The 16,434-nt window shown below is 32.9% G+C and overlaps 2 protein-coding genes across 2 annotated transcripts; both read left to right on the forward strand.

Moving 5' to 3' along the window:
- Nucleotides 1-11,174: 11,174 nt before the first annotated feature.
- LOC118037181 (disease resistance protein RGA2-like) lies at nt 11,175-14,455 on the forward strand. The gene is made up of 2 exons (XM_035043095.2): nt 11,175-13,916; nt 14,049-14,455. Exon 1 carries the CDS (start codon nt 11,307-11,309, stop codon nt 12,510-12,512), a length of 1,206 nt encoding a protein of 401 aa, XP_034898986.2. The 5' UTR covers nt 11,175-11,306; the 3' UTR covers nt 12,513-13,916; nt 14,049-14,455.
- On the forward strand, nt 12,858-13,916 carry LOC140954154 (uncharacterized). Its single transcript, XM_073405579.1, has one exon. It carries the CDS (start codon nt 12,858-12,860, stop codon nt 13,914-13,916), a length of 1,059 nt encoding a protein of 352 aa, XP_073261680.1.
- Nucleotides 14,456-16,434: the final 1,979 nt, after the last annotated feature.

Genomic DNA, 16,434 nt, shown 5'->3' on the forward strand with positions numbered 1-16,434 from the left:
TGAATTATTTTAAATAATTATGCTAAGTGTTTCTAATAATACTGCAATGTCTCATTCATGAGTTTCAAAGATCTTAACGAAGAGACATCCAATAACATATTCAAGTTTATAAATTTTCATTATGTTTTTCATAAAATTTTGAATTTTTTTTGCTTAAATTAATTATTTTTAAATTTTTTTTAATGTATAACTGTAAAAAATATTTTAATATATTTTACGTCACACTCCAAAACCACCCCTTGATCCTAACCAATTTTTGAAAAACTGTTTTTTCATATTTTTTTTTCAAACAAACGATCGCACCGCGTACCTCGCCGTCAAAACCACAGCCACCACCATCTTCTTGCAAAATAAAATGACCCTCAAACAAAACTTCTAGCTTTCTTCAACCAGAAAAACCAAACTTTTAACACTAACAGCAATCAATAGCAGCGCCGACTTCACTACCTATACCACCACAACCGCCCCGACTTCTTCCCTAACAGATTCATCTCTCCAGTACACCTTCCTTCGCTCTTCTTGTGCAATCTCCACCGTCGGTAAAAACCTCCCCTCTCTCTAATAATACAACCGTCGTGTATTATTAGAATTTTTTTGTTTCTAATAATACAAGAACATCTACCCTTTCTTTATACCTGAATAATGCATGGGAACATGCTGTTGCTCTAAACTCTAAAGGTCTGCATGACTAGCTAGCTATCATGCTGAGTAGATTTTCTATTCCAAAAAGAAAAACGAAAATCAAAGAAACTTCCATTAGAGGCAATCATATGGAGGCTGCCAAAAGTTTGCTGCTGCTACCTTCATTTTGCAACATCCTGATAGGTTTAGAGCCTGAAAGCTGCACTATAAATGTAATCTGGTTCTTGATGGGGAAAAAAAAACATACCGCTTCAGTCATCAAGAATCAGCGGCGTAGCACTAATCTGATGGCTTGATGACTTCCAGCAATTCCATTTGATCTTCCATCGGTTTCTGATCACAGTTAGTATACAAAACTACCAGTCTTTTCAGATGACGCGCATCATACTAACACAAGCACATACAGTAAAATATCCCAAAAATTTAAAACTTGAATGTAAAATGAGTTCTTCTGGACAATGTCCACAGTCAAGCAGAAATAGTTGCTCTCTAACTTTCTGCATTTCCAGCAGTGAAGAACAAGAACCATTTTGAACAATTAGGCTTCTCTTCTTGCGAGACTGACGCCACGTTTTGGTAGCCGTACTTAATTTATCCTTTAGACTGAGTAATAATGTAAATGATTTTGATAACTGGACAGCATCAGCTTCAGAACTTCTTCCATCCCTTAAAGTAAAGGCGTCCACTGGCCATCTTATTTTTTTCCATTAGCAGCTTGGTATTTTGATTAACTTATGGCATTAGATATATTGATTATTTCATTATGGCATGGATGGAAATAATTAGCTATACGGGCTAGAGGCAACAATGAAGATGTCACAGTCAGGCACCAGAAAATCGAGAAGCCTTCTGGGGTCAAATTGTTAATTTGGTTGACGTTACATAACTGAAAGTCAGAGCTACCTTGGATTGATGAACATGATGGTTTTGACGAACCTACAGCAGTTGTTTCAGTGCATTTTTTAAGCATTAAGAAGCGTAGAATAACAGCTTAAGAGAATAAAAATGTTTTGAGGAACAGTCCTCGTCGGCTCTTTCCTCGAATCCCACGATATCATTTGGTAGAAGCAGAAGTATCGACCTCTCTTTTACTCAAACAAACACTCACAGATAGCAAACAGCAAAGTAAATTGGTTAATTATGAATCAATTACTGATAGTTTGATGCTTTCTTTTGCAGACAAAGACAGCAGAGCTGGTGCTAGGAAAACACTATCACGAGTCTTAAGAAATCCGGATCATTTCATCCAGTAAATAAAAGGAACTCTACTACTATAAAACCCAGTAATGCTATTGTTTCTTAAAATGTAAATGAACTTGGTAATTATGTTTTGCCAAAACAAACTAAAACTGCAGAGCTCAAGATTAATAAAAACTATATCACCATTGGATTTGGAATATGCAGAAGTCTTCTCTTCTGAGTTCTGATGCATGAGTTGGAAGTAATCTAACTAAGGGATACAAAGTGCTCAATCTGAAAGCTTTTCAAGTCATGCACCTAACAACATGGGTTGATGGGCAGCAATTACGATTGTTTACTCTGCATCACTTAACCTTCAGCAATCCAGTTCTAAAGCTACTGGATACTTTTTGGTGTCTTGTTTTCCTAGCCTAGCAGGAACAATTGGTTGATAACTTTTTTGCATCTAATGATGCAACATGATTTTAATTCTATGGTTTTAGGGTGAAATAAACATCTAGTGTTACTTTATTATAACCTTGCCGGATTAGTGGTTGATGGATACAAATAAAATAGATATAAAAAAAAAAAGCCCTAGATTGATCCAAAAAAATCCTTCAAAATAAGCCCAAAAAACACTTATTGGGCTCAGGCTACCAAACTCAAGCCCAATATACAGCTGGCGGCAAGGAAAAGGAGCTCGAGCATGTAGCTAGAGCCCTTGTTAGGATGGGTGCGCACCAATCTAGGCGTACGCCCAATGGTGGGCATATGCCTAGCACGTCAGGTGCTTCGCCTACACCCCAGCACCTTAGGTAGTCGGTGTGCGCCCAACACCTGGCTAGGTGTGCTACCCGACAAGGGAGTTGTGCATGCATCCCACCACCTTAGGTGTTGGGTAAAGCTGAGCATTTTCAATTTAGTTCGATTCTCGATCAAAATAAATAATCAAATCAAAATTATTTTTAATTTTTTTTTGGAACCGAACCGAACCTAAAATTGATTCAAACCGGCTAGTTTCAGTTTGGTTTTTTTCTCTTTTAAACCGGTTTGATTCGATTTGCTAGCTAGCTTGTAAATCTAATAAATGATGCAGTTTTTGTACAAGCAGTTTCTAGGTTCCAAAAAGGGGGTATGCTTTTAGTAACCCAATCCTTATCAAGAAGACATGTTTTGGTGGTCATGAGCATCTTTTCATGGAAAGCAGACATAATACCATAAACTGAGTTCCTTAAAACATCAGCCATGGCATAAGCTTTTGCATGTAGAGGACTGCCTTGTTTTTTTTGCTGTCGTAACTTCCCTTCTTGTTGTGCTTGGAGTATTCCATTTAATAGTAACTAGCCCCATCAACTTTTGGGGTTACAAGCTTGTCTTCTTCCCCATGAAAGCTTCAATAACAAGTAAAAACGCTCCTTACAAGTGAGTCATGGCTTGTTTGAGTTGAAATTTAGTGTGTTCGAGTTCGACGTCAAAGAAGGAAAAGTTGAGAAGGAGCCTGTGAGGTTCGTCGAGTAGTGTTTGTGTGTGTGCTTGTGCATGGAGGGGGGGCTGGGGGGTTTCTGGATTCTAATAGAGAGATGAACACAAGGGAGTGGGTGTGTGTGTGTGTGTGTGTGTGTGTTTGTTGGGGGGGCGTTCTAGGGTTAGAAGAAGAAATTAAAAAATAATTGAGTCTGGAATGGAAAGTTATTTATAGTACCACACTACCACCGGTTTTTATTTATTTATATTTTAACCGGTTCGATTCGGTTTATTCAATTTGATCCTTTTAAAACTGAAGCCGAACCAAATTGTTTTTTAAATTTTTCTAATAAGTTTGATTGGTTTTTTTTCACGGTTTTGTTTTTTTTATTATATTTTTTTCAGTTATCTCAGTTTAATCGTGTTTTTTGCTCATCCCTAGTGTTAGGTGTGCACCCACCACTTGGCTGAGTGTGCTACCCAACAAGGGTATTATGCATGCACCCCGGCACTCCCTTAGGCTCGGTCACGCGCCCCGAGCTCAACATTCATGGATCCAAGCAAAACGTCTGGACTAGTTATTCATCTTTTATGAGCTCGAGCACCTTGTCTAAGCCCAACACTTATCAAAAAAAAATTCTTTTTCATTGATCATATACATATTACTTCGAGTATAATGCAACTCAAAATATCAAAAGGGTAAAGTTACACTTTAACCCTTCTCTCCATAAAAGAACAAAATTCATGGGCTATCAATACACCATGAATCCTTCAAGCCAAATATTCACAATCTTTTCATTTAACATACATATTGTCAGAGTCTATCTCTCTAAAATGTTATTGCACTCTCTTTCTATAAATTTACTGACTTTACCATTGAAGAGTCCATATATCCATCAAAAAAGATCTTTTGCAGGTACTAGTTACAAGTTACTTGGCTTATTAGACACTACATGCTATTATCACAACTATCGGTCACAACAATTATCAACCCCTAGGCTTTCCATATTAAGTTATCAAATATCTTGACTAGGGAGAACGAATGAGATTACTTGAACTAAGAGATCAATAAATTATCCAACATATCAGTTTTATTTTTAAGCATCTTGGGTTCAAGATTTATCGGTGATTGATTAATATTCTTGCATTTTCGTACCCATTATTATTAATTGTGTATTGTTCATATTTTTAAATCTAATTTTTATAAAATTAATTAGCATCATCATTGAAAACTCTTGAGAAAATACGTAAGATAGGATAGGTCATGATCATCTTTGATCTCTGATGCATCTTAGATTCTGAGAGAGATATCACTTGGTTTTCTACAAGGGTTGTTTATGCTATTGTGCTTACTGCTTAGGAAGTTCTAAGTAAAGGATAGATTCTTTAGAAGAATTTTTTTCCTAAGTAAAAGATTTGATGACCATCATACATTCGTTCCTTCAATCACCACGAAGTAAAGGATATATATTTTTATATTTTTTAACTTTCCTGGCCATGTTCGAAAAAAAAATATTTTAGGACTAGTTTGGCCCGCGTCCCAAAAACTACTAGACCCATAGCCTATTAAGAGTCCATGAATCCAATATCCCAGCAAAACCTTGAAAAACTCTCACCGTTTCCTTTTTTTATATATATGGTTATGTTACGTAGTATAAATAATAATAAAAAAAAATGAGAATGTACTTAATTAATTAAACAATATTTTCCCTCTGCAGCAGCTTGAAAAGAGTAGTAAAATTAATGCTATAAATGATTCAGAAATGCAAGGACCATACAGAGCCGTGCTCATAAGAATTAGACTATCACAGTAGCAAGCGAGCTAAGACCGATCCTCAATTCCTATATATATAGAACTTCAAAGCAGTATCTGCCTTATTTGGCCAATTACACAAACAAATAATGATTAAATCGCTAATATTATAAAAAAGAAAACAGCATTTTAAACAAGCAATTCATGAACTACATTTCACACAACATGATAAAAGATGGCATGTGTTTCATATTTACTTGTCTAAAAGACTTTAATATATATTCATAAATTTAGAATTTAGAATTTAGACTTTAACTGTGGGCAATCATGGATTAACATATTCGTGTTTTTAACTGCAAAATTTCTGTATACAAAGTTAAAATTACATTACGGAATAAAGTAAAGGGTGTGGTGTTTTTCCTCTTCGTATCAACATTTATTAGTTTTGTTTGTTTTTATATTTTAAAAATATTTTTAAAAAAATTTAATTTTTTTATTTTAAATTAATATTTTTTTAGTATTTTTAGATCATTTAATACTCTAATATCAAAAATAATTTTTAAAAAATAAAAAAATATATTATTTTGATATATTTTTTTAATAAAAAGCATTCAAATATGCTTTCAATGCACTGATAATAAAAATGTGTTTGATTTTTTTTTTATCTTAAAATGAGATTTTTTATGTTTTTGAATTGTATTGTTAAAAATAATTTTAAAAATTAAAAAAATTTATTTTAATATATTTCTAAATAATTATCTCAATCTCAAATAATCTTTTAAAAATTTATTGAATAATCAACTCACTGCAAGACGAAAAAAACAGCTGTTTGCTCTCTTTGGTCTTTTGCAAAATTTAGGGGTACCCAAATTCTACGAACCCATTTTACCCATCCACAAACCATTTTGAGTAAAAAAAGAAAAAGAAAAAAGGCAAGCAATGGTCAAAGATGCTCCGCAGCTGTAATGCACTCATAATAAGAAATTAATTATTTATAAAATTATCTGAATTTAATAGGTTAATTCAGGTTAGCTTATCCATGCTTCCCTGTGAGCCAACTTGATTTTTAGAGTAAAAGAAGAAGAAGAAGCAAACAATGGTCAAAGATGTGGGTCCAAGCCAAAGAAGTGCACCGGCTAAGCTCCTTTAATGAAATGGGTGCATTTAAAGCGTATTTGGCAGTGTGGTAGCGTTTGCTTTTCAAATAGCTTTTCATGTCGAAAAACATGCAAATGATGTTTTTTCATTTTTTAAAAATCATTTTTGACATCAGCACATCAAAACGATCCAGAAAGTACAACCGTCACTCAATTTTAACAAAAAAAAAAAAAAATTTGAAATTTTACAAAACGCCGGTTTGGCAACAATGCCAAACGGGCTCTTAATAAAAGCACATAAATTCCACCAAAAAGAACTTTTAAAATAAATTTCAATGTTCAAAGATAAGGGTCCATGCCAAAGACAATAATTCAAATACATAACATAAAATACGGTAGTTTTTTTTTATGTAGGGTATTTTTTAAATATATTAAAATAATATTTTTTAAAATTATTTTTTATTTATATTTGCCATTAAAATATTTATAAAATACTAAAAATATTTGCAAAATGTAACCTCCAAAATCACTACAGGAAAAGAGAGAAAATGAAAAAGGAAAGATCCCTATTCCATGGGAGAAGCTACAACACAATTGCGAAACTCAAGGATCATTGGCATATTAAAAAATTCACCATGATATTAACATATATCCCTGTTTTCCGAGCCACAATTTCAATTGATATCAAATATAATGTATCAAATAAGTTAATAATGTATTCAATTTATTATATATTATTTTCCCAGCCAACTAGCATCCCACGTAGCAAATTCATAATTCACAGCGACAAATATAGCAACCAGGATGTTGTTAGGAAATGGCGTTTCAAAAGATGTTTTATTAAAATTTATTTATTTTATTTAAAATTATTTTTATATATTTTTAGATAGTGTAGATGTGTTAATGTAAAAAATATTTATAAAAATAAAAAAAAATATTATTTTAAAATATATTTAAATAAAAAATATTTTACAAAACAATCACCAAAATACTTTTTGATACCACTTTATTGGTGCCATTTTGGATGGCACATGGACACATTCAATCATCCAATCCAAATTAAAACATGGAAGATGCTGGCTTGCGTTATGTTCGCGAGTGGATCTCAAAATGTTTCTTCCAAGATTATATTTTATTTCAAATGCATGATCTTGCATCATCATTGGCTCAAAATGAGTGCTCGATCGTAAGCTCTCAAAACCACAACTTTTCCAAAACGACCCGTTATTTGTCAGTCATTTCATTTTTTCATCAAACTCTCCCAAGTCCCCATATGAGTTCGACCATGTGAGTTTTATTAAGCGGAACTCCACTCTTATTCCAAAACCTTGAAAAACTCTCACCGTTACCTTTTTTTATATGGTTATGTTACGTAGTATAAATAATCAAATAAATTAAGAATGTACTTAATTTATTAAACAACATTTTCCCTCTTCAGCAGCTTGAAATTCGGGTGGAATTATGGTTCCTTGAGAAGAGTAGTAAAATTAATGCTATAAATGATTCAGAAATGGAAGGACCATATAAAACCGTGTTCATAAGAATTAGACTGTCATGGTAGCAAGCGAGCTAAGACCGATCCTTAATTCCTATATATATAGAACTTCAAAGCAGTATCTGCCTTATTTGGCCAATTACACAGAAACAATTAAGGATTAAATCGTTAATATTATGAAAAGGAAAACAGCCTTTTAAACAAGCAATTCATGAAGTGTATTGCACATAACATGCTTAAATATGACATGTATGTCCATGTGTTTAGGATTTAAAATTAAGGTTTCTAATTACACAAAGGGACCCATCGGCAGGAGAATTATTGGGAATGTGGTTTTTGTTAAACAATCCAATTTAAACAAAGAGAAATAAGAATATGAGAGAGAGAGAGAGAGAGGGCAAACAATGGTCAAAGATGCTCCGCGGTTGTAATACACTAATAATAATAAATTGATTTGTAGGCAATAATTAACTCACTACAACACGAAAAAACAATTGTTTGCTCTATTTGGTCTTTGCAAAAGTTAGGGGTTTACCCAAATTCTACGAACCCATCCACAAACCATTTATAGTAAAAAAATAAAAAATATAAAAATAGGGCATACAATGGTGAAAGATGGTCGGCAGCTGTAATGCACTTATAAAGCCTAACTTAATTATCAATGAGATTATCTCAATATCTCAATATATTTATAGTTAAATTAAAAAAAATTAAAAAAAAAAAATATCATATTGGTGGATAAACTTATCAAATATATAAATCGGGTAAGTTAGGCTAGTATTTCAAATCTGTGAACTGGATTATGAACTTCACTAGAATTATAAAAAATATATTTAATTTATTTTTTATTTAACTATAAATAACTAAAATAGATGATTATAAAATCAAACACAATCTCAAATCATGCAAAGACCATGGAAAGATAAAATAAAAAAAATAAAAAATTAAATTTTTAACTATCTCAATATTAAAAAATAAAAACGATAAAAATAATTTTTAAAAAATCATATATTAAAAAACAAACAAGGTAAAAAAAATTGTAACAATACAATACTTTTCCCATGTCATTTAGCTTATCGTTGTAGTAATGCGTGACTCTGTACATTTACTTTATTTGTTAATTATAATTTTTATTATAATCATCAGCCTTAGATATTTATTTCTTGGTACTAAGCAAAAGCGGTTGCCCAGAAGATGGGATTGGTTACTTGAAATTGCTTCAAACTTTACTCATCTATGAGTGAAAATCTAGAAAATTTGTGAGAATATATGCAAGGTCTTGAAAAAAATGCTTTCTTTGTTGTTACATTTTTTCAAAAGATTACTACTTCTAGGATGTTGTTTGAATTGAGTTTCAAAAAATATTTTATTAAAATTTATTATTTTTGTTTAATATTTATTTTTTTATTTTATTTAATGAGTTGATGTTAAAATTATTTTTTTAAAATAAAAGAATTATTTTAATATATTTTCAAAAAAAAATATTAAAAAAAAAAAAAAAACCTCTCTCATATAATTTTGGATGTAACATGGACTCATTCAATCGAAAGTCCAAATGACAGCTTGGGGAACATGCTGGCTTGCGTTATGTGCGCGAGTTGATCTCAAAATGTTTCTTTCAAGGTTATATTTTATTTTAAATGCGTTTAGAATTGAACATCATTGGCTCAAACTCTCCCCAGGTCGACCATGTGTGGTCACTATTCCATGGAGAAGCTGCAACACAGTTGCATCACTATAAATTAATCTTCCTTCCTTGTTAGCAACGACTTCTCAAGCGGAACTCCATGATATTAAATGACAAACATATCCCTGTTTTCCGAGCCACAATTTTCAATTGATATCAAATATAAATGTATCAAATAAGTTAATAATGTATTTAATTTATTATATATTATTTTCCCTCCTCAACTTGGTACATAAATTAAGATTAAGTAGATAACACGTAGGGTGGATTCATAGGTTCTTGGTCAACTACTCAAAAAACAATTAAGGATAGCTAATATAATGAAGAAAAGAAAAGAAAGAGAACAGGGGAACAACCAATTAAACAAGCGATCCATGGAGGATGGAGCCATTTTACATTTTAATTAAGAAGACTCAACGACTTCTCCTCTCCACTCAGAAAAGAAAGAAAGCAGAACTCCACTCTTATCTCAATCATTTTTTCCTATCAAACACTTCTCCCCTCACTCAAAAAGAAAATGGCAGAAGCTTTTGCTGCCGAGATTGCAAAATCCCTTTTAGGGAAGTTAGGCTCTTTCGCTGTTCAGGAATTTCGTTTGGCATGGGGACTTGAAGATGACCTTGCACGTCTTGAAGAGATATTGAAAGCCATCAACGCGGTGCTGTCCGATGCTGAGCAGAAACAATCAAAGAATAACGGGATTCGGCTCTGGCTCCATATGCTCAGAGAAGTCTTGTGTGATGCAGAGGACATGCTGGCTTGCGTTATGTGTGCGAGCTGATCTCAAAATGTTTCTTCCAGGATTATGAGGAAGCAATTTCCAAGATCCCCAAATGAGTTTTAACAAATACATAAGCCTAATTTTTTTTTAATAATAAATTGATTAAGAATTATGCTTCAATATTTATTTTGATTTATTTTATATGAGATTATGATAATCTCATTACTCGAGTTGCGAGTTTTAATAGGATAATCTAAATTAATTATTTTATTTTTTTATAATTTATTTTATATAAAGTTATTTTAATTTTATGATATAAGTTATGAGTTTGTATGATGTATTTATTGACGGGCACTTCATTAAAGAAACAACGTAATCTAAACGGAAGATTTGCTTACTATCCTGCAATGTTGTGAAGTAGGTTTCCAACATTTAATTAAAAACTCATGAACTAAAAGACTTGGTCTCGATTTGAGGAAGCATGAAATAGATGGGAGAATCCTCGACTAAATCAAGGCACATGGACTCCAAGTTATTTTATGAATCAAAGATGGAAAGAGTTCCTTTGTACTGTAATTATTTATTTTGATTTATTTTATATGAGATTATCAAACACACAAACATATACAGACAAGAATGATGACAAAAGGAGTAAGAAATCATTGCTTTTGCTTGAAAAAATGAATTGCTTAAATTAAATATCCAGTCATCGACTATCACCTATAACATGAACCAGGATCATGCTTTTGCGAATTGTTGGATGCATCAACGGTCTGCAAGCTATGCCCAGCAAGACGTCGTAGAATTTCCTCACATAACGTGTATGGTGCAACGCTACCATAACCAAATCCATTCGAGGATTCTGGCGAGCTCTGTTCTGGTTTGCTCGTTCATTTTACTTGTTGAACAGAGTCGTGTTTTTTTTTTAATTTATAAATTAGATATAATTTTCATGTATTTCTTAAAAGTTACACCATTTTAATTATATAATTGTTCTCTAAATTAAAATTTTAAATTGCTCAAAATGAGTTTTAAATCATAAGCTCTCAAAAACCACCAATTTCCAAAACGACCCGTCATTTTCAGTTACTGATTCCATTTCATTTTTTCATCAAACTCTCCCCAAATCCCCAAATGATGTCGACCATGTGTGGTCAATATTCCATGGAAGAAGCTACAACACAATTGCATAACTCCAAATTACTAGTCCTTCCTTATTAGCAACTTCTTGTCAATTTCTTCTTTTCGACTTTTCATAACTTAAATTTATGATCAAGAAGACTCGACGACTTCTCCTATCCACTCAGAAAGCGGAACTCCACTCTTATCTCAATCATTTCTTCCTATCAAACACTTCTCCCCTCACTCAAAAAAAAATGGCAGAAGCTTTTGCAGCCGAGATTGCAAAATCCCTTTTAGGGAAGCTGGGCTCTTTCGCTGTACAAGAATTTCGTTTGGCATGGGGACTTGAAGATGACCTTGCACGTCTTGAAGAGAGATTGAAAGCCATCAACGCGGTGCTGTCCGATGCTGAGAAGCAACAATCAAAGAATGACAGGATTCGGCTCTGGCTCCATATGCTCAGAGAAGTCTTGTATGATGCAGAAGACGTGCTGGACGAAATCGAGTGCGAAACTTTGGAAAGGCGGGTGGTGAAAACTAAAGGGAGCACCAGCAGAAAGGTACAACACTTCTTTACAAGTTCTAATATGATTCCATTCAGTTTAAAAATGGGTCATAAGATAAAGAAGATCATAGAAAGACTAGCTGACATTTCATCTCTTAAGTCTGAATTCAACCTCAGCGAGCAGGCTACTGATTGTAGCCATGTCTTGCATGAGGAAACAGGGATGAACCGATCCTTTGAGAGCTTTTCCGGTCTTATCGGAAGAGATGAAGACAAAGAATGCATCATCAGCCTTTTAGAAGCACCTTTTAAGGTTGGTGCTGCACATCCTCTTGTCCTTCCGATTGTAGGAATGGGAGGCTTGGGGAAGACATCTCTTGCCAAATCGGTGTGTGATGCTGAGAATGTAAAAAGTCATTTTGATCTGAATATGGAGGTATGTGTTTCAGATGATTTTTCCTTGAAACAAGTGATACAAAAGATTATTAAATCTTCAACTGGTGAAAGATGTGCGGATTTGGATGAGGGTGAGCTTAAGAAAAAACTTGAAGAAATTGTGAAGGGTAAGAAATACTTGCTTCTTTTGGATGATGTATGGAATGAAGATGCTAAAAAATGGTTGTTGTTGAAGCCTTTGTTATCAAAAGGTGCTGATGGAAGTAAGATTATAGTAACTACCCGTAGTCAACGTGTTGCTGAGATTATGGGTACTGTTACTGCGTACAACCTAAGTCTTCTTGGTCAAGAGGACTGTCTGTCGTTGTTTTCCAAGTGTGCATTCAAGGAAGGGCAAAAGGAGTTGGATCCAAATTTGGTTGGAAATGCAAGCAAGTTCCTCTGGCAGTGATTAACTTGGGGACTCAACTGTATGGTAAGACTGATGAAAAAGAGTGGGAATCGGTGAGAGACAGTGAGAAGTGGGAAGAAGAGGGAGATGGCATTTTACCTGCCTTGAAAATAAGCTATCAAAGACTGCCGGCTCACTTGAAAAGATGCTTTCTTTATTGTTCGGTTTTTCCAAAAGATTACCTATTCGCAGATCTCGAATTGGTGCAATTTTGGATGGCACATTCTTCAATCATCAGATCCAAATGAGAACTTGGAAGATTTTGGCTTGCGTTATGTGCGCGAGTTGATATCAAGATGTTTCTTCCAAGATTATGTAGTTACGATTGTTTCAGCTTACTTTAAGATGCATGATTTAATGCATGATCTTGCATCATCATTGGCTCCAAATGAGTTTTCAATCATTGGCACTCGAAACCACCAAATTTCCAAAACAACCCGCCATTTGACAGTTCTTGACTCTGATTCATTTTTTCATAAAACTGTCCCCAAGTTCCCAAACAACTTCCATCAAGTGCGGTCAATAGTCTTTGTAGATAGTATAGTGGGGCCTACATGCAAAACAGACTTTGAGAAATGTTTGTCAAAATTTAAGCATTTGCGGTCTTTGGAATTATTGGATGATTCTGAATTTGAGGCTTTTCCGGAGAGAATTGACGCCTTGAAACATTTGAGATATTTCTATTTTAGAAGCAACGCAAAAATAAAAAGACTCCCAAAATCTATTTTCAAATTGCAAAACTTGCAAGCTCTGCTTATAGGTTTGGGATTAGAAGAGCTGTCCAAAGATGTGCGGTACATGATCAGCCTTAGATTTTTATATCTAGTTACTCAGCAAAAGCGGTTGCCAGAAGGTGGGATCGGGTGTTTGGAGTGTCTTCAAACTTTATTCATTGCCCATTGTGAAAATCTAGAAGATTTGTGCGAAGATATGCAAGTTCTTAAAAGTCTTCGAAAATTGGTTATTTTTGAATGTGATAGCTTGATTTCTCTGCCACGAAGTATAAAATGCCTAATTACTTTGGAAGAATTATTTATTATAAAGTGTGAAAAGCTTGATTTGATGACAATAGAAGAAGAGAAAGAGGGAAAAATTCAACCTCTTTCCCCTACCCTTCGTATTGTACTATTTGCGACTGTACCAGCAACTATTGCTTTACCAGATCAGCTTTTTCAAGGATCTGCAGAATCCTTACAAACATTTATCATCAGAGACTGTCCAAACATTAGAGAAATGCCGGAGTGCATCAGCAATTTAAAGAAACTTCAAAATCTTGAGATCATTGATTGTCCAAGGTTGAGCAAGAGGTGCATAAGGGGAACAGGAGAAGATTGGCCCAAGATCAAGCATATCACTAAAATCAAGGTTGACAATGATGATAGTGGTGAAGAAATATCTGATTAGGTACGGGTTATGAGTAGTTAAATATATCATATTTAGTTTCATATTTTTATCCATTCTTCAATTCCTTTTTTTTTCCTTTTAAATTCTTTTCAATGTTTATTTGACAAAACCTCTTGTGTTTTGGACGGGCAGGTTCAAGTGGAACTCCATTAGATTTAACCAGAGAAAAAGAACAAGACAAGGCATGTCGTGTCATGATAAAATGCAAAGTTGACTAATTCATTCAGCAATTTGAATGTCTTTGAACTTAATACATTATTATTAAATTCTATTTTTATCTAATTTCTTCAGGTTTAGTACTGTGAAGGTCCTGTCGGCTAAGATCTTCTTCAACAGTTTGTCACTTACAAAGATCAGATTAACTGCTTAAGGCTCGGAGTGTCTGCTATGTGTAATTTTCTTGGCTAGGTGTGTGTGATGATTTGTCATCAATAAATTTATAAACATTTGGTTCTTCTGAATTATTGGCTTGTCTCTTTATTTTGTTCAACTTATCTTATTTAAAATATTGTTAATTTTATGAAGTTAATTTTATTATTTTACTATTTTTTAATTTATGTGTTAATTAATTTGTGATTTAGTGAATAAATTAAAGTTTTGATTTTGAGTGAATTTAATTAATTAAATTCGCAAAGAGGGTATTGAAATCATGTAGAAAATGTAGGATTTTATTTGCTTGTGCACGTCTGTTTATTTTCGATTTTGAAGAATTTATGTCTGTTTCGTAGGCTAATTTTTTGGGTTAGGTATAATGTAGGCAGTTCCTAGTAGTTTCAACGCTGTAAAACAAGTGGTTGAAATTAAGCAATTTGGGTTGATGTTTAACGGAGATTTATGTTTCGGTTCCGTATTTTCTTTGTTTTTGTTTTTTGAGATCTTGTTGAAAGATGATCACAAGGCAGATCTATCTTCCTCTGTCTTTCCTGTATCTGTTTTTATTTCGCTTCGGAAAAGTCAACTTTTTGCCATACAATTTTATATTAGATATGATGGATCTATCTTGCTTCTTATGCTGAACCTATGATATTTCAGTGATTTGATGCTTCCAATAAAGTCGACGATTGCATTAGGAGAATCTCTATGGTGTTCTCTGATGAATGTGAAACATCCCCTTCCCATACCTTCTTTATAATGTTAGAAAATTTTCTAGTTTTTAGAAACTTCATGGATGCTTGTGATAGATGACTTGATATATTTCTGTTTCTTATATTTCTATGTACCTATTATTAAAATATTTCTCAAATTGATCTCCCATTATTGAAGTTAACCTAACTCTAATTACGTCTTCATTCTAATTCCGACAATTAACGGAACTTATCCTTGCAAACCAAGAGAGAAGGGAGGACTCATGTTTGATGGATTCCTAATGCCAAAGTAAACTTAAAACTCAACATTTTGTCATAAAAATAGGGTTTTAGATCTCTGTTTATTTGTCTACTCTACCTGAGGCAAGCAACACTCTTGCAAACTTTGACGTCACCGCCTGAAAAAAAATAAAATACCACCGCTTACTACTAACAGCAACCATTGACGTCGCCGCCTTCACTCTCTAGACCACCACAACCACCTCCTACTCTTTCGTTGATAAATTCACCTCTTTACATCCACTTTCCAAATCTTCTTTATTTATGTTATTATAACACGATTTTTAACCCTTCTTAAATATCTAAAAAATATATTTTAACGAGAAAAAAATATTTCAATTAACAAAATATTTAAAAAAAAAAACAAGAAAAAAAAGAGAAAAATTACTATCAGTGGGAGATTGAAATCCGTTAAATAATTGAAAATTGGAAAGCTAAGGATGAATTTGAAAAAACACATCAATATTTAAGGACTATATGTAATGCAATCAAGATGAAGTTGAGAAAAAATAAAGAAAAAAGGGTTGAAATTGGCCAAAAATAAAACAATTAAATATGCAAGAACCAAACTTGAAAAGACACCAAACTTAAGGACCCTTAAAAAAAGAAATTTTTGCTGCAATTCAAAACGTTGTCATTTTAGATTAAAAAAACAAAACTTAAATGCAACCGTGTTATTCTATCAATAAACAAATATGTTTTAAAAAATTGAAAAAAGAATAGAAAAAATGCATAGTAAATTACATTATAACATATACTAAAATCATTTTGTGGTTCACTATGCACTGTACAGTGCAATCTATAGTGAAAAATTTAGTTATTTTTTTTTAAAAAAAGTTGTTTTTCTATGTTTTTATGTGTTTTTTTTTTTGCTTTTTTCTTTGTGTTTTTTTTCTTTTAATGATTTTTTTTTTAATTTAGTTTGTTAATGTTAAGTTTTTTTTTTATTTAGTTATCAGACTTTCATGACACGAACCCCTGGTTTGCCTGGTTAACCTGGTTTGACAAGTTAACTCAATTTTATTTTTTTTTGCTTTTTTTCTTTTTAATTAATTTTTTTCATCTAGTTTAGTTTGTTAATGTTATATTTTTTTTCCATTTAATTATCAGATTTTCATGACACGTATCCCAGACTTGATGGGTCAACCTAATTT

Source organism: Populus alba, chromosome 17 (assembly GCF_005239225.2).
Source record: "Populus alba chromosome 17, ASM523922v2, whole genome shotgun sequence".
NCBI classification, from domain to species: Eukaryota; Viridiplantae; Streptophyta; class Magnoliopsida; order Malpighiales; family Salicaceae; genus Populus; species Populus alba.